The sequence below is a fragment of the Rhododendron vialii genome, chromosome 4a (assembly GCF_030253575.1).
Source record: "Rhododendron vialii isolate Sample 1 chromosome 4a, ASM3025357v1".
Taxonomy (NCBI): domain Eukaryota; kingdom Viridiplantae; phylum Streptophyta; class Magnoliopsida; order Ericales; family Ericaceae; genus Rhododendron; species Rhododendron vialii.
In genome coordinates, this window is record NC_080560.1 from 33976354 (window position 1) to 33997180 (window position 20827).

The window sequence follows — 20827 nt, forward strand, 5'->3', positions numbered from 1 at the left end:
CTGAGCGATTATGCTATCGTTCGAATACATCCCCTAGCTGAGTGTCCCGGTTGAGCTATCCAGACCCTCTTGACATAGTGGCTTGGTCGGTGATCAAACCCATTTATTCGGGCCACTACAAGATTGACTAATAGTATTTGGGTCCACGCACAAAAGGTTGATCATGGTAAATGAAGGTACGACTGATCGAGCGTGATAATGATCTATATCATCAATCACCCATACCTTAATTTACCAAGATTGACATGAGTACGATATGTTGTTGCTGACCCCTTCAAATTGTAATAGCATTAGTTTTTTTCTCTCTGTGGTTTCCCTTCGACTCCTAGGATGCAAGAATTGGATCCTTCAATTCAACTGTCATTTTACTTCAAAATCCAGTACAACCAAAGCATTCTTTTAAACCATAGGCATTCAACAATGTTGCAGATATCTTGGCATAAAAAACCTAGACAAATAGTAGAACAAAGAGCTACAAAACCATAACACAGCTGGGATGCAGTGAACAGATGAAATCAGATTCAACCAAAGATGCATATTCAGTGAAATTGGCTTTACCCACAAAATGAGGCACTTGCAGCTCACGTAACCATTGGCAACTGTACTTCTTCGCATCTCCCCCTAGAGATCAATAGGTAGACAGGGTATCAAGGACCTACATGGCAGCAGAAAACCAGCATGTCCATCCCCTTACACTAGAAACTAGCACCAGACTGTTTTTTATCTTCAGTCCCTTCAGGGCCTCTATCGATTTTCTTCCCGTCACTCTTAGCCTTTGTATCAGATAGCAGTGCCTTAATGCAAAGTCGCGGCTTAGTGGTAACAAGGTTGCATGGAAGAACTGAGACGGCAACCACTAATGCCTCCTTGGGCAACCCAGAGATGGGTAGCAGTTCCACAAGAACTGATAACTGTAAGTTCAGTTTGATCAGCAAAACAGCAGCTATAAAAATCAAAAGGAATCTGTACATTACAGAGTTCCGAAAAGGCTTTCGAGTTTTTACCTCTGGAGACTTCAGATCCACGACTGAATCTGTTACAACATCATTAACTGCTGTGGCCACAAGACTAAAGCATTTGTTGCGGTCTAACAAAGCCAAATCTTCATGACTTTTTGAAGTATTTTTTGAAATCTTCATCTCTGTCTCCTCAATTCCTCTGCGATTATACCCAACTGCAAACTACAATGCCATATTAAAAAAATTTCCCTAGCATATCTACAATCTTCCCATATAAAAACAAATGCCAGTAAATAGATTGAAGAAGATTGTGAGAAATGCTATTGCTTAAACTTAATTAAAATAAATAATTGTAGAGAAACCTGCTGATAATGGCCTCATATAATGTATCTAGGGTGTGCACAAAAGCAAAACAATGTGAAACACTTCCAGGTTTGACTTTTTATTTGATACTAGTTGATTCAGATTGCACGCATAAAGCATCAAAAAACAAGGTTAACAACAAAGTTAGACAAGATTTGAGGAATAACAAATAAATAACTTAATACAAAGTTTAGATAAGAAGCATATGCTTGCTACAAAAAATTCAATGTGCGAGTGTCGTGATTAAAATTGGAACTTCTCTAAAAACTGTTCAACAATAAAAAAAATATCATTATCCAAAAACAGTGAATATTAGCCATCAATAAGCAATGCATTCAAGGTCAATGACGTCAATACCAATCAATCTCAATAGTCTTAATCAAATCATACCTTAACAGGTCTTGCAAGTTTGTTCTGCTTGTCATTCACAAACTGAAGAACAAGCTTCGACACAGTTGCACGTAGATCCTTCTCATTCAAGCAACAAGTTGCTTGGATAGGAAAAATTCGATGACACCAACTGGAGAAAACAAATGACAGCCACATGTTATTATTTGTGATTAGTACAAATAGAACAAAGGTATCATTTCCACAACCACTTACTAGAAACAGGCCAAGGACATAAAGGCCGTGTATCAAAAACATCTATAAAAATCAATCAATTGGTGAGAGTTGGATTACACTCTCCCTACTCCCAACCAGACAAACTCCAAATAAAAGACTTTCAGGTTCATACATGTAACATTTAACACCATCAAAATGCCTCCTCTGCGGCTCTGCCGATCTCCCCAAATAAGCCACCCCAACCATTAGGGAATGAGAACGCAAATCTTTCTCCTCCTTCCGACTAGTTAGTCATTAGGCATTCCAATGGGCGACCATTGCCATGCTAAAAGCAACCTTAAAAGTTACATATAGTTCCTGGTTATCAAATCAAAAGACTACGCATTCATAAGAATAGTATCCAATCATGAATTGTAAGCTTTGGCATGATTAAAATAGGTTGATTAGAATATGATATTCGGTCAGTACATTCAAATCTAATCAGGGTCGATACCTGAACGGGTAGTTTCTGTAATGTTTTTACAACTATGTGTGTAATGCATCCTATCAACTTCCCTTTCAACTTGCTACTTTATCAGCAAGAGAAAGAAGCAACAGATGTGCACCGGCCTTGTTTGAGGAACCAAGGGAAGCATAAACATGACTCAGATGAAATACGTGGTTCACCATAAATGTATCTGATATATTGCACAAAATACCCAGTGTTTTAGCGAGCTTTAGGCGCAGAGAGGCACCACCCGTTCCCTAGAGCCTAGGCGTGAGGTGCGGCGAGGCGCATACCTCATAAGCAAGGTGCAAGTTATAGAAAATACGTACAGCTGTACGCACAAAATAAAATAAAAATTCTACATAAGCAAGTATTCATAGAATTCCAAATACCATAGGCTGACAATACAAATGTTCAAATTACCAACTACATACCATCCCTAGAAAACTACTGTTTTAACATTCAACTTCCAAAATTGATGGCTTAGTGTGAGCTTATCTAATGAGGTATCCTAGAGTTTACGACCTGAACTATATGATGTTTCTTTCATTTTGCGCAGCCATGGCTCACGATTAGAGTTCACCAACTTGTAATCCCTTAAAATCAATAGTTGAGAAACAAGATGAGATATTGAACAGATTTGGAAAACAAACAACTGCTCATGCCCCTTTGAGGGAGGTGTGCGCCTCAGGAGCCTCGGTCATGCTACACGAGCTGCGCCTCGAGGAGTTCGAGGTGTTTTGATTGTGCCTCGCCTCAGCACCTAGGTGCTTAGAACACTGAGAATACCCTTTTAAACTTATTTTAGTACATTAGTCACATAAACATTACTACCAAAATAAAATATGTAGAGAGGAGCAACTAAAAGTAAAAAATGAATTAAGGTAAGGAACTTACAGTGGTGAAGCTAAACTTCCAGATTCCAGAGAGCACATAATTCTTGACACAATATCAACAGCATCAGGAGAATCACTACTAGGAAACACAAACAGAAGCAAGCCACTCCTTGTCAACCTAACTAGAGAAAGCGTAGCACTATCCCATTTGGCAAAGGCTTTCTCCACACAAGAATCCTCTAAAAGTTTACCTGCCATCATTAAGTGCAAGCCAATCAGTTCTAAGGAACTTTTGAATCTGAATCCTCCTAGATATCACCAGAACTGCATTATATATTCGCAGCAATTTCATAATTCTTTTCCAGAGTCGCCAACATTAGCAGCAGAACTCTTGCCTTGTGTGCTGCTGGGACATTCTTGGTGGTCTATTTCTCCCATGCATATTTTCCTTCTCTTAGCATCAACATCCCCGTCAAAAATTTCGGAACATTCAGAGCTGCAACTATTGAAGGACCCAATAAACTGCAAAAAGTCCCAAATGCCCATGATTGTAATTTGTGAGTGCTAATTGTAAAAGAGCTTTTGGTTATTCTTGCACTATTTTAAACTGGAAACAAAGTATGGTTCTTGGTCACTATTTCATGTGACCAAGAACAGAAGGTTATTGTAGAAGAAAAATAAGAGGTTTAAAACCATACAGAAAAATTAGAAAAAGTTGCCCATTAAGAAAGGTGACCCCTAATGCCACAAATCCAGATTATGGTGGCCCACACATTTACACTGTCTGCATAAAATTGCCCTTCCACTAGCTCATGTATTGTCGCTCTCTGTATCTCCCTTTCTTTTTTTGCATATATTGTTCCACTGACCCATCACCCCTTCTATTGCAGACCACTGCACCACCGGTTATGATAGATCAGCTCCTCCGACCAAATATTTTTGGCTGTGGCTAGCATGTTTACCAAACCAACCCTTAAACGCCAATCGATTGGAGCTGGCCACATGAATCCATTTTCTCCATTGAGTTTGTCTGAGGACATTGTGTTTCGTTGCATCCATGAAACCTAGGTCTTTTCGAAGTACCGCCTCCAAAGTCAATTTTGGTCCCTTCCTCCCTCAAAGACTTTAGAGCCAATCCAAGTACACGGGTAACCCAAATTAGTACTCGGAACTAGTTTCACTCAATACTTGAGCTTTGAGGTGGATGCAAATATGAGTAGTCAAGGATATGGATACAGTTTATTTGATTTTTGTTGGTGATTGGAAGTACGCAAACCAAGTAAGGTTTCAAGTTATTGATGCCGACTAAATGACATCAGGGGATGTATTGATTTGTGGGTAGGAGGGCTCAACAATGGAAGTAATGAGGATCAATGTTCCATTAGATTGGCTTCAAACAAAGACATCTGTACGAGAACAAGAATGGAGATACGTTATTGAGAGAGGAAAACAGCAAGCGCAGTGGGTCAGTACATGGACAGTTTTGTCCAAAAGGTGTACAGTGTGTGGTCCCATTAGCACCATATCTATCAGAGGACAAACTAACATTATCTGGTGAAGAAATGAATAAAGTTTCCCTAAAAGTGTGACAAGAAAGAACGAAGCTCTGGTCTAAGAGGTCCTACTGTGAAGTTATTTTCTGTCAACAATTTAACATGGCAGTCAATCACTATTCCCCATTGTGTAGAATCATTTTCCATTAGGACTCAAAAATCGATAATTAGGCTAGTAGCTAATATTACAGTCAACTGCCAGTTGGAATGTTGTGATTGATCCATATTGCTTGACTCAACAATAACATTTGTTAGAGGTCTAGCTCTACACATCATTTTTCGAGAACTTCTCTTTTGGGAACACGAGGCCTTCTAGTTTCATAATGGCTTGAGTCATAACTAGTCCATCCAAGAAGATTCCAACATGACTTTTAGTGTACCAATGCAGCTACTACATGGTAAGCGCCCAAGAAACAACACAACATTCAACCTACAGAAGTATCACCAAATTGGTTAATGTAACAGTCAATTCCTTTGCTACATGGATCCTCCATTTAAGGGAACTACCCGTGTTCACACGGGATACGGCCGAATAAATACGGACGCGACTGTTTTTGCAGATCAAGATCAAAGAAGAAAAAGAATACCGGATATGAATAGATCAACGACCATGAAGGGAGACGAAATAGATCGACATAGTTGGCTCTATTCAAGGTTGATGGCGGTGCTGGTTCAGGATGTGTGCACGTTATCGATGAAGTTGAAGGGGTTCAATTTCTTAGATATCTACAAGGCAGACAAAGTTGAGGGATTTTAACTGTATATGGCAGGGTCTATTAAATCCGCATCTACATGGGAAGTAAAGTGGAAGTTTGGCTAACTTTTTTTTCTGGGCCGCGAATTGGCCTTCTATATTGAGTCAGGCTATATTCTTTTTAGGCTGAACTTAGTCTGACATATTGTGGCAAGCATGGGTAAAGCACTGACTCCACATTTTGTGGTCTGCTTGTAGAAAATATGATGGGCAATGAGAAAAGTGAAAACATAAGATATATTGTGGCAAGTATGATGGGCAATGGACAAAATCTCTTCCAATTCACACGAATTGTTCATTTTCAATTATCAATCTGGGCAACGTAATAAACATATTAAAAATAATTTATATATCATAACCCCGTATCCACATCCAAATCTAGATCCATATTCGCGTATCCTCTATTTGCAGATTTAGGTATCCACTCCCTAGATCTACACCAGCATCCATACCTGCACCCGTATCTGAGCAACATAGATCAATTCACTCTAACCTGGACTTGAAAGATGTTAATTTATCATTTAAACCATTATACAAGACCACAATCTCAAATCATGGTACGTCATTTATAAAAATATATTAATAAGTTCTCTTTCCAGAGGTCATTTAGAGATCTATTCATTGCGAAAGAAACCACAAATGAGCTTTGAAAAATGTCCAATAGCAACAGACAGAGAGTAACCTGTTGAAGAATGGATATGGCTTCTTTTGTGGCACTTTTCTCCCTCTCTGAAAGACAGAAAAAATTACTACTTCAGAGCCAGCTTGAACAAGTAATTACAGGTAAGACTAGTGATAAAGATCACCATCCAAACACTACAATTTCCATTTAGTTTTGCACGTTTAAATATGTCAATCACTCAACATATGGAATAATAACATACAATTTTTTGTACTGCAAGAACTACAATGTCAAACCTCGGGCCTAGCTCAAGAGGTAAGAGGGCAAATGGCTTTCTCCATGTCGGAACTTCAACTCCCAGGAATCCCACAAACCTACTAACATATATGTACAAAGTTCTTGCCTCCTAAAACAACACTAATGTACCACAACAAGCTCAGATACAGTGGGAAAAGTGGATTATACGAACTAATATACGTGTACATACAAGTCATGCAGAAGAAGTGCATGTTTACTAGAAGCTAAACAACTCACACCATCAAACACATAATCTAAAAGCATGCACGTCTTGTACGATTGTAGTTTTCTGGGATCACAAGAACAAAAATACCATACAGTTGGAAACACAATTATAACCAATTAACATTCATGCACATATGAGTAACGCAGAAGACAGTGCAGCTTAAAATCTAAGCATTTGGGGATTGTATTTGCAAGAAGCCAAACAACTTGCAACATTGAATACACAATATGAAAACATTCATTTCCAATATGTCTGTTGTTCCTGCACTAAGGCTTAAAGTAGTGTGAACATATCAATACATGGCAGCAGCAGTAGGATTCAGAGGATAGGATTCAATTTGATTTTTTACTGAAACGATACTGATAAATAGCAGGCAGCAGCAACAGTAGACTTCAGAGTGCTGGATTCAAATGGATTTTGGCTGAAAAAGTATTTAGCATATAGAATTTTAATGGTTTCTAGTACTAAAGAGGTCAGGGCTCAGAACTAGAAATGACAGGATTCTGGGCTGTTCGCTGATGTTTTGAGGACTGTGAACAGTAACCAAGAATTGTAACAAAGTGCAGTGCTTCAGCCTCACAAAAGAGAGGCAAATTCAAACATACACAATTCAATTCTCATAAGTCAGCTACATTGGTTAAAATGACTACATAGCTAATCATAGGCTGCTCGAGTTCTCCTATCATTTCAAGGGCCGCATGGACACTACACAGGTGGTTACGTGTCAGTGTCAAACTCGTGTTCGGAGAGTGTCAGGGTCGGAGAGTGTCTGACGGACCCTGACACTCTCCGAACACGAGCCCGACACTCAAATCAGAAGAGTCCTATATTATTCTCTACCTTTTTTGTTACAACACGCTAGGACATTCTCAGGACACTATGGACACTCTTATCACAGTCTACGGACACTCAGTGGGGGGTCTTCCTTTTGGGAATAGATAATGGTTGATTGATGACAGTGTGAGTGATAAAAACGTTTTTTTTTTTTGTGATATACTCAAGTGATTTATGTACTGATAAATGTGGAAACCATGATATATGGTATTTTGATTGTAATAGGGGCTTGTTCTGTTGTTCATATCTTGTATTTATAGCTTTGATTAGCGTATATTTTCCTTGCCTTGTCCACTGAAGTTTGGAGATTTACGCGTCGAAGTATCAGTGTCTTGTGACCCATGTCAGGTCGCATGTCTACGTCACGTAGCTAGAACCCCTAAAATATGAAACTAGTTAACTTTAGTAATAGCTACGTCATGGACCTACTAAAACCATGTGAAGGGGGAAAAAAAAACAACTAGATAACGTGATTGGAAGTATAGCACGCGAGCAAACTCTAATGCCCTGCAGAAGATAATTCAAATTTACCAAGCTACAGTAGAAGACTAAAACCTACGTAGCACGGACACTTTATTAGTTCATTAAAGGCAAGATACCAGTGTTGGATGCACTCTGGACACGTATCCGACAAACAATAATCATAGTCTCCGAATTCTGTTTGCACTATTTTCAATTGGACACTCTCCAACGCGCTCATACACTCCAAGTACATGCTCAGGACACTTTGGGGCAAAAACAGCGTACTTAAAATCTTACTCTCTCTCTCATATTGTCTCTCTTCGAATTTGTTATTTCACCAATAATATATGAAGCAATGTGGAAGATTTTGTGTGTGCCCTATAATGGTGGAAATTTGGAATGTGGAATATGTATGTTATGATAAAATTAAACTTGTATCTTTACGAAGAAATTAAACTTGTATCCCCCCGAAACGGCGACTGCCCGAGCTAATGATAAGAGGCAAGAACACTTTCCCGCCAAGTCCCATTAATTGATCATAACGATATCGTGGAAATGCTCAATCCCAAAATACTCAATCTAAATGAGTGATTTGGTTAGAAACCATAACCCTTTCTTTTCTTATGAAATCCCTCAATCCAAAGGGTCGATATAAAATTTTCCCATCTGAAAAAATAAAAGATACAAATCATCATAAACTCTTACAAAAACAACAAGAAAGTGATATATACGAAACTTAAATAAAAGCAGTATCGTTTGGAATACGAATCCATAGGTGTACATACAAAATCACATAGAACATGCAGATTCCATAAAGATTCAAGACGAGAGTTAGTAAGTAACTGATGGGGCAGGTGAGGAGAAAACCGGAATGGGAGCGATGGAGGAGGGAGGAAGGGGCGTTGTAGTCGAAGCGAGGGATGTTGATCACAGCCGAATGCTGCTCCCATGGCTTCATCATCCCATTCCTCCTCCTCGATTCCTCCTCTGCTTCACCTCCTTCTTCTTCTTCTTGCTGCTGTCCCAATTGCTCTTTCTCTTCCGCCATGCCCGTATTTCCAGTACTACCACTCTTCGCGCTATCCATAAAAGCGTTCGTTCTCTGTGCGTGTTGTGTAACAGTAAAACCCTAATTTAAAGCTCGTCCAGAACCAGAAGTCCTTCGGGATTCACACAGATGAGTGTGTGATAAGTCGAATCACTCATTAGTTTTAAAATATTTTCAAGATTATCCGAACCGTTGGTTGGTTTTAAATATTTTCAGGATTCTACATGGATTCTCAAAGAAATATTAGTACATTTAATTAAACACTTGCAAATTGCAATTATTCGATTGGGCCGATTTTTCTCGAGGCCACTCAAAAAATATTTTAAAATTCGGATCATCTGGACGGGATTCGAAAGGGGGCTCAATGCGCCAATCTATGCATTATGTGCACATCTCGTTGGTTCCCGTAGAAGGGTTCAAACTCGACCTCGAGCTCTACTCGTTTATTTACTGATGAACCCTCTATAAACAAGTCAAGTGAACTCGGCTCATTTACTATACGAGCTAAGACTCGAGCGCGAACTTGACTTCAGTACTAAATGAGTTGACCAAGCTGAGCTAGTAGCTCGGTTCATTCGTAACCCATCGCGGCCCACTTTTATACTGGATTCAATTCAATAAAAATAATTGATGTTCCAAAACAATAGAACCTGTAAAAGACAATTACAAGATCAGCTACCTTAATTTTTAGGGCCTGCTTGGATGGAATAAAAACTGGAGGGGAAAAATAAGAGGGGGTGTATAGGGAGGGCCCCACCCTTATCCCCCGTTTGGCATTTCATAATTTTCCCCTGATATTTTCTTACCCCCTCATCGTTTCTCCCCGTTCTAGGGTTTCTCAGGTGTTAATTTTGGACTCCTCTGGAGGTCCCCAAAAATAACCCAGCTATAGAGGGGTGATTTGTGGATGAATATACCCTTTGTTATCCCCTTTTCCCATCCCCAGGCTTCGTTGTTTACCATTTCTGTTGCCGCCCATTTCTGGTCTGTCAAAGAGAGGGTTTTGGTGGTGATTTCGTCGATTTCTGCTACTGCAAACTCATGTATGGCTTCAATTCGCGATGTAGGGTTTCTCACGCCCTCATCTTCATCATGCGATGCAATGGATTTCTCAGATCTATGTTTATGTGTGATACTGGTATGAATAGGCTTTCAAGTAAATTTTTTTTTTATTTTTATCGTTGGTGTTGTGTATTGTATGCATTCTTTGTTTGTTGGAGTATATTATGAATAATATGAAAGGTTAATATTAAAAAAAAAACGTGACAGAATTTCAGATCTGTTGCGCTGATACTCTTAGCAGTAGGCATTGAAGTACTTTATTTTATTTTTTCTATCGTTTGTGTTTTGCATTGTAGGCATTCATGATTTTGTTGGAGTATATTATGCATAATGTGAGAATTTAGTTTTTTTTTAAAATAAAAAACGTGACAAATTGAAAGATCAGAACACTTCACTTATATGCGTGTTGGAGTGGAAAGGATTTTGTCTCTTACCCATCACAGACTACACGAACTTTGATAGTGGAAAGAAGTTTATGAATATGAGGAAAAGCAATATAGAATGACCAAGTTTGAAATTTTTTAATTCATAATTATAGGGCCAATGTTAGGTGATTTGTTGATTGTCTTGTTTATTAGAAATTTATGAATGCATATGGAGGTTATGATTGAGTGTTGTGCCAAGGTTTGGCCTCTCTTGGTTTTGTTTTAAATTGCCTTTTCTGGTCTGTTTGTGGGTTGAAGTGCAGGTTTTGGTTATGTTTATATATGCACGTTATGGCTGTTTTTTGCGCGAAATTTTGGCCTATGTTGGTTGGGTTTAAAACTGCATTTTTTGGTTGAAAAGTGCAGATTTTGGTTATGGTTACACATGCAGGTTATGGTTGGGTTTTGTGCCAAGATTGTGGGCTGAGTTTGTGGGAAATAACTATAGGATTTGCTTGTGTTTGTGGCAGCATTTGTGGGTTAAAACTGGACGGATAAACATAAGCAATACTTGCACTTTTATTAACTCAGAAACAAAGGCCAAAACCCCCAGTTTTTAACCACAAGTAGATGTGAAAACTACTTCATAAACTGAAGCAGAACCTGCATGTTTGAACCAGTTGGCTACAGGAGCAAAAATTGGTTTCCAACTGATGTTTTCGATCAGGTTAAATGATGGCTAACACATGCAGTTTTATGACATATATTACGATATTTAGACACAAACAGAGGCTAGCACATGCAGTTTTAACCCACAAATAGAGGCCAGAACCTGGATGTTTGTATGAACCAAAATGTACAATTTTAGTATGGTAACATAGGGGTTTTAGTGATTGGTGGTGCTATAGATAACCAATTGTAGGTCATTTGTTGAATGTTGAGTTAAGGGCCTGCTTGGATAAGTAGTAAAACAATGACCACAACTAGAGTCTTATGCTTCCTTTTAGAGCTTAGATTCAACTGCACTGAACAAGCTACACCTCGTAGAACATTTGTGAGCAATATGAGTTAGAGTGAAACTATGTGCTTACATATTTACCCTAAACCACCAATGAGGAGATTCATGATATGGCTATACTCTGTATTTGTTCTAAAATGCATGAAACCCTGTTTTAGGTTTTTACAATGGCAAGATTAAACAGAACAAAAATTAGGAGAAGAGAAGAGGAAGAGGCATTCATTGCGTTAACCATGTACATTCGTGCTGCAATCGGCGTGTTTCAGCTGTATTGCTTCATTCTGTCGACGGCACAGTATCCCCGTCCCAAGTTGTCTCCAAATCCAAACTACTACCAGACCCAAGTAGATGTCGTGAATAGGCTTGTCAATGGTAATGAAGTAGATTGTCACGAGCAGTTGAGGGTAAATAGGCATACATTTTTTAGGTTGTGCTATCTACTTTAAGGTGTTGGGTTAGGAGACTCGCGCAATGTTTGTCTTCAGAAGAGGGTAGCCATTTTTTTGTCTATCCTCGGTCACCATACAAAACAGAGGCGTACAAAATTGCACTTTTGGAGATCGACTAAAATTGTGAGCAGACATTTCAATGTTGTACACCAAGGTGTGTTGCGTCTTTTCGACATGCTCCTAATAAGGCCCGAGCCCGTACCTCCTAACTACCACGACAGTAGATGGAGTTGGTTTCAGGTAAACTTTAATTCAATTGTTTGTAAATCTTCCATTTGGTTTTCTCTACTTGACCATGTCGACGTAGTATTAATTTTGTGATATTGATGTTGTCGTAAAATTGTCTCGGGGCATTGGACGGGACGTACGTGCTAGTTAATCCTCCGGCAGTTGATAGGCCACGCTATAGGTCAAGGAAAGGTGAGATTGCCACAAACGTTTTAGGTGTATGTAGTCGAGACCTAAAGTTTGTCTTCGTCTTGTCTGGTTGGCAAGGGTCGGCCACTGACTCTAGGATCTTGGCCAACGCCATTTCAAGGCCCGATGGTTTGAGAGTCCCCCGTGGTATGTGTCAATTCCTTAGTTCACCTTCCTTAGACTGTAGTCGTAGTATGAACCCTTCTTTTAATCTCGTTACTTCCATTTCGTAAAGGACATTACTACCTTGTCGATGCCGGATACCAAAATTCCGAGGGTTTTCTAGCTCCTTACCACGGGCAACGATATCACATTAACATATGGAGGCAAGGTCACATGCCAACTACGTAAGAGGAGTACTTCAACATGAAGCACTCCGCTGCTAGGAATGTGATTGAGCGAAGCTTTGGTGTGTTGAAGATGCGATTTGCAATATTGAGATCTCACTCGTATTACCCTATTAGGACTCAAACACGTATCATCACAGCATGTTGCCTTCTCCATAACCTCATCAAGAGAGAGATGCCCAACGATCCCATTGAGAACGAGTACACGACATGGGAACGTGATCACATACATGATGTCGCGACAGATGATCACATCACTACCATAGAGACTTTCAATCAATGGACCGAGGAGAGGGATGCGTTGGCTACAGCCATGTACAGCCATTGGCTCGGAAATGGTGGGGGACAAGAGGTTTTTCCACCATGAGAGAGTTTGTTTAGTGTATTTGTAATAAGTATTTGATCAACTTTTATGATGTAAACATTTCATTTGGTCGTTGAGTAACTTTGATCATGTAACCATTCTATTTGAAGAACATTCTATTAACTTCATCGTAATTCAATTCTAGTTTGTAGCCAACGCTAGACTTGTTAAATAATCATGTATTGTCCATTTTAAAATCCATTTTCAGCAATGGATACCCAACTAGTTGATGTGCCTACAACAAAGTCTTCAAAGAAGTGTAGGGTTTGGAGGAAATCCGAAAATAATGCCCTCATCAAAATCATGGTAACTGAAATATGTGAGAAATGGAAGGCGAAGAATGGGTTCAAACCCAGGTTCTTCACCGTACTTGAGAAAGAGATGGAGAAAGTCATGCCGGAGAGCAAAATTAAGGCATCCCCACACATTGACTCCAAAGTCAAATATTGGAGACAAACATATGTCAAATTAACCGACATTCTAAAACTTAGTGGCTTTGAGTGGGACCATGTCAACAAAAGGATTGAAGTGGATGATGAGGTGTGGAAAATCTACGAAGAGATAACTTCCAATGCTTTAAAGTGATATGTTATGGCATTGAATCATGAACTAAACTTGTAATGTTCGCGTAGGCGTACCCTGAGAAGGCAAAAGAGGTTGGTGGGAAGCATTTCCCTTACTTTGAAGATTGAGAATTTCTCTTCGGAAAGGATAGGGCCAACGGGAAGGAGCCGAGGTTCCTTCGGAAATGGCACGACCGGCACAAAATGAAAATGATTCCCCAAATGAACAAATTAAGGAGAGTGAGGATTGCTACTATCCTTACTTCGGTGAAGAATTTCATCACAACCCTGCAAGTGGACTCATGAGGATGTCGAATGAAATTCCTTTGGGATCGACACCTCCACTCTCCACACCTCCAGCGTCCACACCTCCAGCCTCCACAACTCCAGTCTGCATGACTTCAAACTTCGCATGTTGTATGTCACTCCCGACATCCACTCCCCGGACCTCCACTCCTCCGGCCAACTCCGGAACTCAAAGGGGGAGGAAGAGGACAAGGATGGGTGATGTGAGATCCCTTGCTGCAAGCATGGAGGTATGGCTGGAAAAGAGTGATAGCCATATGGAGAAAATGATCGATGCAATGAAGTATTAGAACAAATTATCCGCTCGCCGCACGCAAGTGCCTCTTGAGCTTGAAAAGCTTGACCTTACCGATACCCAACGATTTAGGTTAGTGCAATCATATGTGCGGCTGAAAATCTGTTGGACCTATTCTATGACATCAAAGGTCATCAAAAACAAGCGTGGGTTGAGGCCGTCCTAAATGGTCTCATCTTTGGTCTCGTGTAGGTGTGAGGGGGAAGAAGGACAAGTACTAGAATGTTAATTTTTGTAGTGGCCTGATCCTTAACTCTTATTATACTTTTATGGCCCATGTGTTTGAAGTGGCCAATCTATAACTCCTATACATGTGGTTGCTTGTAAATTTAAGAGCCTTTTGTCCTACAAACAATGGTAGATAGCTCTTGGAATGTAATGTACGTAAGTTATCCAAACAATAGTAGATAGCATTTTGTAATGTTAACAATGTCAGTCCTGATCTTGATGTTGGTGCTATATAATTGCAGTTTTTGGGTAATTGAAGTTGCATTGTACTTTATGGTTATGGGTATAAACTCATTGGATAGTTCTATTTCACTGCTGCAGGTTATTGGTGGCTATGATGAAACTTTTTTGAGCCAAATGGTTCAGTTTTCTGCCTGCATATTGGTTTAGTTTTGTGCATGGATGTGTTGGCTCGTTTTTGTTGTCTCTGTTTGTGGCTTAAAGTTGCAAGTTTTGGCCCTTTTGATGGGTTAAAGCTGCAAGTTTTGGACACTATAGGTGGGTTAAAGCTGCAGGTTTTGGCCACTGTAGGTAGGTTAAAGCTGCAGGCTTTAGCCACTGGTTTTGTAACGCCCCGAATTTTGGGTACGTTAAAAGGGCATTTTATTGATAACATCAAATGGAGTCTGGCTCTTATTACAACAAATACTCTCACAAGAGTTCAATATTTACACACATGAAGAGGGTTCTAAGGTTCCTAACTACAGCTCCTCCTTCTTCTCCATCCTAGCCAGCTCCTCAGCTTCAAAAGCCTCCAAGGTGTACTGTTCATCTTGATCATCTACAAAATCTAACACATTATACCAGCGTCACCACCGATATAATATGTCAGGGTCACCAAAAGGCAACACCGTGAGCTACAAAGCTCAGCAGAGTAATCCCATACCCGCTAACCCATAACTAATAAACAAAGCTATAATACAACATCAATTTCCACATGATAAGTATATACACAGTTTAATCAATGACACATCCACATTCATTAATCATCTATCGTTGGTGTCCAAGAGTTTCGTGTTTTTCCTACGTGACTCATCGTAGACTGTGTCAACAATTTCATTTACAAAACAATCTTTCAAAAACCATTTGTTTAACACAAAACATTTGCATTGGCTCCGTATCGCGAATAACCAAGCTACACACCCAACCTCGGTTCCGCCGTTCCGGACTCCCGAGTATTCTCACAATGGTTCCGCCGTCCCGGGTTCCCATTGGCACACAAAAATATTTGCATTGGCTCCGTAACGCGGATAACCAAGCTACACACCCAACCTCGGTTCCGCCGTTCCGGACTCCCGAGTATCCTCACAATGGTTCCGCCGTCCCGGGTTTCCATTGGCACACAAAAATATTTGCATTGGTTCCGTAACACGGATAACCAAGCTACACACCCAACCTCGGTTCCGCCGTTCCGGACTCCCGAGTATCCTCACAATGGTTCCGCCGTCCCAGGTTTCCATTGGCACACAAAAATATTTGCATTGGCTCCGTAACGCGGATAATCAAGCTACACACCCAACCTCGGGTCCGCCGTTCCAGACTCCCGAGTATCCTCACAATGGTTCCGCCGTCCCGGGTTCCCATTGGCACATAAAAAATATTTGCATTGGCTCCGTAACGCGGATAACCAAGCTACACACCCAATCTCGGTTCCGCTGTTCCGAACTCCTGAGTATCCTCACAATGGTTCCGCCGTCCCGGGTTCCCATTGGCACACAAAAATATTTGCATTGGCTCCGTAACGCGGATAATCAAGCTACACACCCAACCTCGGGTCCGCCGTTCCGGACTCCCGAGTATCCTCACAATGGTTCCGCCGTCCCGGGTTCCCATTGGCACACAAAAAATATTTGCATTGACTCCGTAACGCGGATAACCAAGCTATACCTCACCATGGTTCCGCCGCTCCGGATTCCCATGGGAACGCACACAACCTCACAATGGTTCCGTTTTTTCCGGATTTCCATTGGAACACACACAAAAACACACATCACACAATGGGCTACCATGTCCGGCCACATTGCGGTTTCCAAAATATTTCAACCTTTTCAAATGTTTCTTTTACACACGCACACAACTCACATAATGCCACCCAAAACCGGTCATTATGTTGTTTCAAAATATTTCCTTCCTCGGAAAACATTTCCTTTTATTAACCACACCCTAGGTGTCATGTTTCTACTTTCTCGATTCTCGTGTCTCGTTACATGCAAAGACTCCGTGGTAGGACAAAAACAAGCATGAATCATTCTAACAAGATCATCCAATTCTATATTACTTATCACGCTCAATCACTACTTATAGCATAACGCCACATGTACGGACGCCTTTGGAGTGTATCACTTATGCTTTATTCAAAGCACAACGCCGCATGTACGGACGTCTTTGGAGTGAAATCACTTATGCTTTATCACACCACAAGTAATACAAGCAACTCATATACGCATACTCATAATCATCTTAAAGATCAAAATACAATATTTCTAAACAAACGATAAGTACGTAAGGATGAACTACATATAATTAGCGGTTCAAAATAACAACGTTATACTTTAGACGGAAAGTAAATAAAGATAACCTACTTTATACTTGGGGTGGAAGGTAAGGAGATCCTACTTTTAGTGGACACGGGACTCTATTTATACGTAGGGAAGTGAGTAGAGGTATTCTACCTTACTTCTTGGCGGTAGTCAGCTACGGAAGGTTAGTCGGCTACGGAAAGTACGTCGGTGGTCGGGCGGAGTAACTTCCTACGGTGGTCTCCGGTAGCTTCGAAAGAGAAAGGTTTCTCTCGAAACTTCTACTTGACTAAACTACTACTACTTTATGGATCGAAGGGTGGTCGAGTGGCGGTTTAGTAGCGGCCTAGGTTGAGTTTCTTGAAGAACTCAAGAACATAAAGAACAAAAGAAAGAACAAAGAAAGAACACAATTTTTCTAGAGAGAGAAGTTGCTAGGTGAAGGTGTGTGTTCAAATGGCATGGGAATGGTTCTATTTATAGGCAAAACCTTGGCCCTCCCCTCTCTCTCAAGGCCGGCCCCCCCCCTTCCCCTTTCTCTCTCTACCTCAAATTTTGACACATGGCATGCAATCTTTGAAAGATCAAAGCCTAACCCTAGGCTTGCATGGCTAAGTTTGGCTAAATGGTAGGCTTGCATGGCTAGGATTTGTCCTTGGATGGGATTATGGGAGATTTGTTGGAAGATTTGGAGACAATGGTACAAGATTTGGTTTTAAACAAGGCATAGAAGTACAATGGAGGAAGTTTCTTAGCTAGGAAGGAAGATATCACCAAGGATTGAAAAGATGAGAAAGATCAAGGAATGTACAAACAAAATCTCTCCCTCTCTCTCTCTCTCTCTCTCTCTCTCTCTCTCTCTCTCGGCCTCTCTCTCCTCTCTCTCTCTCGGCAATCTCTCTCTCCCTCTCCCCCTCTCTCTCTCTCCCTAGTACACTTATATATATATATATATATATGCATATAAACAAGAAAGAATAAATACAAAGTACCAAGTACAAGATTTTCCAAATCAAAATCCTATTAAAGAAATACAATTAGGCATATGTTGATTAAATAAATAAACTAGGGTACTTCGTAATCTAGGTAGATCACACCTCCCATTAAACAAATTCAATTGGGTACAAAACCCCAATACAAAATAATAAAAAGGGTACTTAGGAAAACTTAGGCTTTAAAGGCTACATAATAAAATATGGGTACTTCATCACATGGGAATTTAGGAAAAATGACTAGTTGAAAGAATAACTCTTTTACCCAATGGATAATAAACCCCTAGCATTTATTGTCCAATGGATAATAGCTACTAGGAAACTTTTATAGTAAAATAATCAAAAAGTACTTTAAAGAATTTTTATAAAAGTCTGTAATAGTATTTTGTTCAAATATTTCATTAAACCTTTTTAATATAAAGAATTGGGTTACTATTATCCAATGGATAATAGTTCTCCTAACTTTTATTGTCCAATGGACAAAGAATAAAACCAAATTAATAAAAGGAAATAAATAAGTAATTTCTAGGGTTGAAAAAGGTTGACTAGTCAAATCAACTTTATTGGAAGGTTCTCTAGTCACATCGGTACTTTATTTGGTCAAAAGACTCTATTATCCAAGGGTCACTAACTTCCCTAACGGTTATTACCCAATGGATAATAGTTTTCCTTGCGGTTAATAACCAAAGGATAAAAGGAGTACAAGTACCTTTTATTTTAAAATATGATTTTTGAAAGACTACATATACTTTTATAATAAAAAATTTATTATCCAATGGACAAAAATTACCCTTGTTGTTATTATCCAATGGATAATGGAGGGGTGGGAGAATCCCCAATAAACAAAGAATAAATGTACTTTGCACATGTGAACATACACCATTAAAATACTATATCTTGTACTCTACCAAAATATTTAAATGGGGGGTCTATTGTCCAATGGACAAAGATTACCCTAACCATTATGGACCAATAGGTAAAGACAAAGGTTCAAGAGTTTCAAAAGGTCCAAAAGGTTCATCTAGTAACTAGGTAAGTCGGTTACTCGGTTCCTCCAAGTAGTCGGTTGGAAACTAACTAAATTGGTCACGTAGGGTTTCTAGTCGAGACCAAAATCTAACTACAACGAAATTTACAAGAAAACATATAGCCACTCAAAAGAAAATAAGTAAATTAAATAAAATTCAAATATTTAACGAAATTTTTATAGACCAAAATTCAGGGTCGTTACAGGTTTGTGTGTGTGTGTGTGTTTGTGTGGTCGTGATTAAAAAAAACCTGCATAGAAACTAAATCAAAACCTGCACTGGTTGTGTTTTGTGGCTGCATTTTTGGGTTTCTTATTTTTGCCTGTATTTCTGGTTTAACACTGCAAGTTTTGTGGCATCTGCTAATGTTTTAAACTAGAGGCCAAAAGCTGTATGTGTAAGTGAGTGGCTGTGATGAAAATTGCATAAGACACAATGGAGACTTAGGCGGGGCAATATGAGAGGATCATTTGGCAACTCATGTTGCAGTTTAGTTCCCTCAACATGTTGTGTACAACTCTGAGCCCAATGCCTTAATTTTGTGTATGTGTTAAAGTGCAGTAATTTGGTTCAGTTTTTCTGAAGGTTTTGGTGCTATAATTTGTGTTCGTGTAAAAATTGAATGTTGAAATTGCAAGACTTTGGCCTCTTTTTGTAGGTTAAATCTGTGTTGGTGCGATATTCTATGTTGGTGCTATAACTAGTAATGATTTTGGCCTTTGTTTCTACGTTAAACCTGCAGATTTCTAACTCTTTTTATGCAGACAGGTTTTTATTCAGATTGTGTACAGGTTTTGGTTCAGATTTTGTGGAGGTTTTGATTTAGTTTGTGTGCAAATTTTGGTTTAATTTGTGTGCAAATTTTGGATCAGTTTCTGTGCAGGTTTTGGTTCAATTTCTGTGCAAATTTTGGTTCAGTTTCTGTGCAGCTTTTGGTTCAGTTTCTGACCAGGTTTTGGTTCAGTTTCTAAGAAGGTTTTGGTTCAATTTCTGTGGTTCACTTTGTGGTTTAAAACTGCAGGTTTTGGTTCAGGTTTGCACTTGCATTTCTGGGTTTATTCAGCAAGTTTTGGTTTATATTTTGTGGTGTGTTTGTTGTGGTTCAAAACTGCAGGTTTGTGGCTTTTGTGTATGTCTTACAACTGTTGGGGTTTGATTATGTTTTGTGGCTGCATTATTGAGTTAACACTGGACGTTTTCGTTCAGATGTTTGGATGGCTATGATGAAAGATTTCTGAGCCAGAAATTGAACCAAAATCTGCATGCAGATACTGAACCAAAATGCAGCCATAAACTGAACCAAAACCTGCAGTTTTAACAACCAAACAGAGGCCAAAATCTATATGGGTGTGTGTGTGTGTGGTTGTGATGAAAAGTTAAGAAGACACATTGGGGACTTAGGCGGGGCAACATGAGAAGGTCATTTACCAACTCATGTTGCAGCCTAGTGCATTCCAAAAGTTGTCTACAAATCTGAGCCAAATGTTGGTACTTATTGCATTGCTATTTCACTACCAAACTCCTCATATTTATGACTGCGTTGTTACTTTTGCCCTAGTCTGTGTCCTAATTGTGTCAAAAGGCATGTGATGGCTTATTTATGAGATATTGGGAGGTAATCCTCCCAATCTTTTATGAATAAACCCTCATATGTCTCTCGATGATCAACGGAGAGTTCAAATGTTATTTTCAAATAGATTACTGCCATGTTTTATCCTAATGTTTATGGTGACTTATAATATTATTTTGGAATAGATTATTCAATGATAGGAGAAGAAAAAGACTACTATTGGGTAGTTTTCATTGGGCATAAGCCGGACATCTATACAACTTGAGGAGAAGCTCAACTCCAAGTTAATAGATACTCAG

The 20827-nt window shown here is 39.5% G+C and overlaps 1 protein-coding gene across 2 annotated transcripts; it reads right to left on the reverse strand.

The window, feature by feature from the left end:
- Positions 1-339: 339 nt before the first annotated feature.
- On the reverse strand, positions 340-9144 carry LOC131324848 (uncharacterized). 2 transcript variants are annotated; one of them, XM_058357007.1, is made up of 7 exons: positions 8801-9144; positions 6199-6245; positions 3605-3731; positions 3271-3460; positions 1713-1842; positions 1005-1181; positions 340-911 (listed from the first exon to the last, which is right to left on the reverse strand). In XM_058357007.1, exons 1-7 carry the CDS (start codon positions 9042-9044, stop codon positions 696-698), a joined length of 1131 nt encoding a protein of 376 aa, XP_058212990.1. In that variant the 5' UTR covers positions 9045-9144; the 3' UTR covers positions 340-695. The 2 variants fall into 2 exon arrangements, with proteins under 2 accessions (XP_058212990.1, XP_058212991.1); XM_058357008.1 differs by having other exon boundaries at positions 8825-9130.
- Between the last annotated feature and the right edge of the window lie 11683 nt (positions 9145-20827).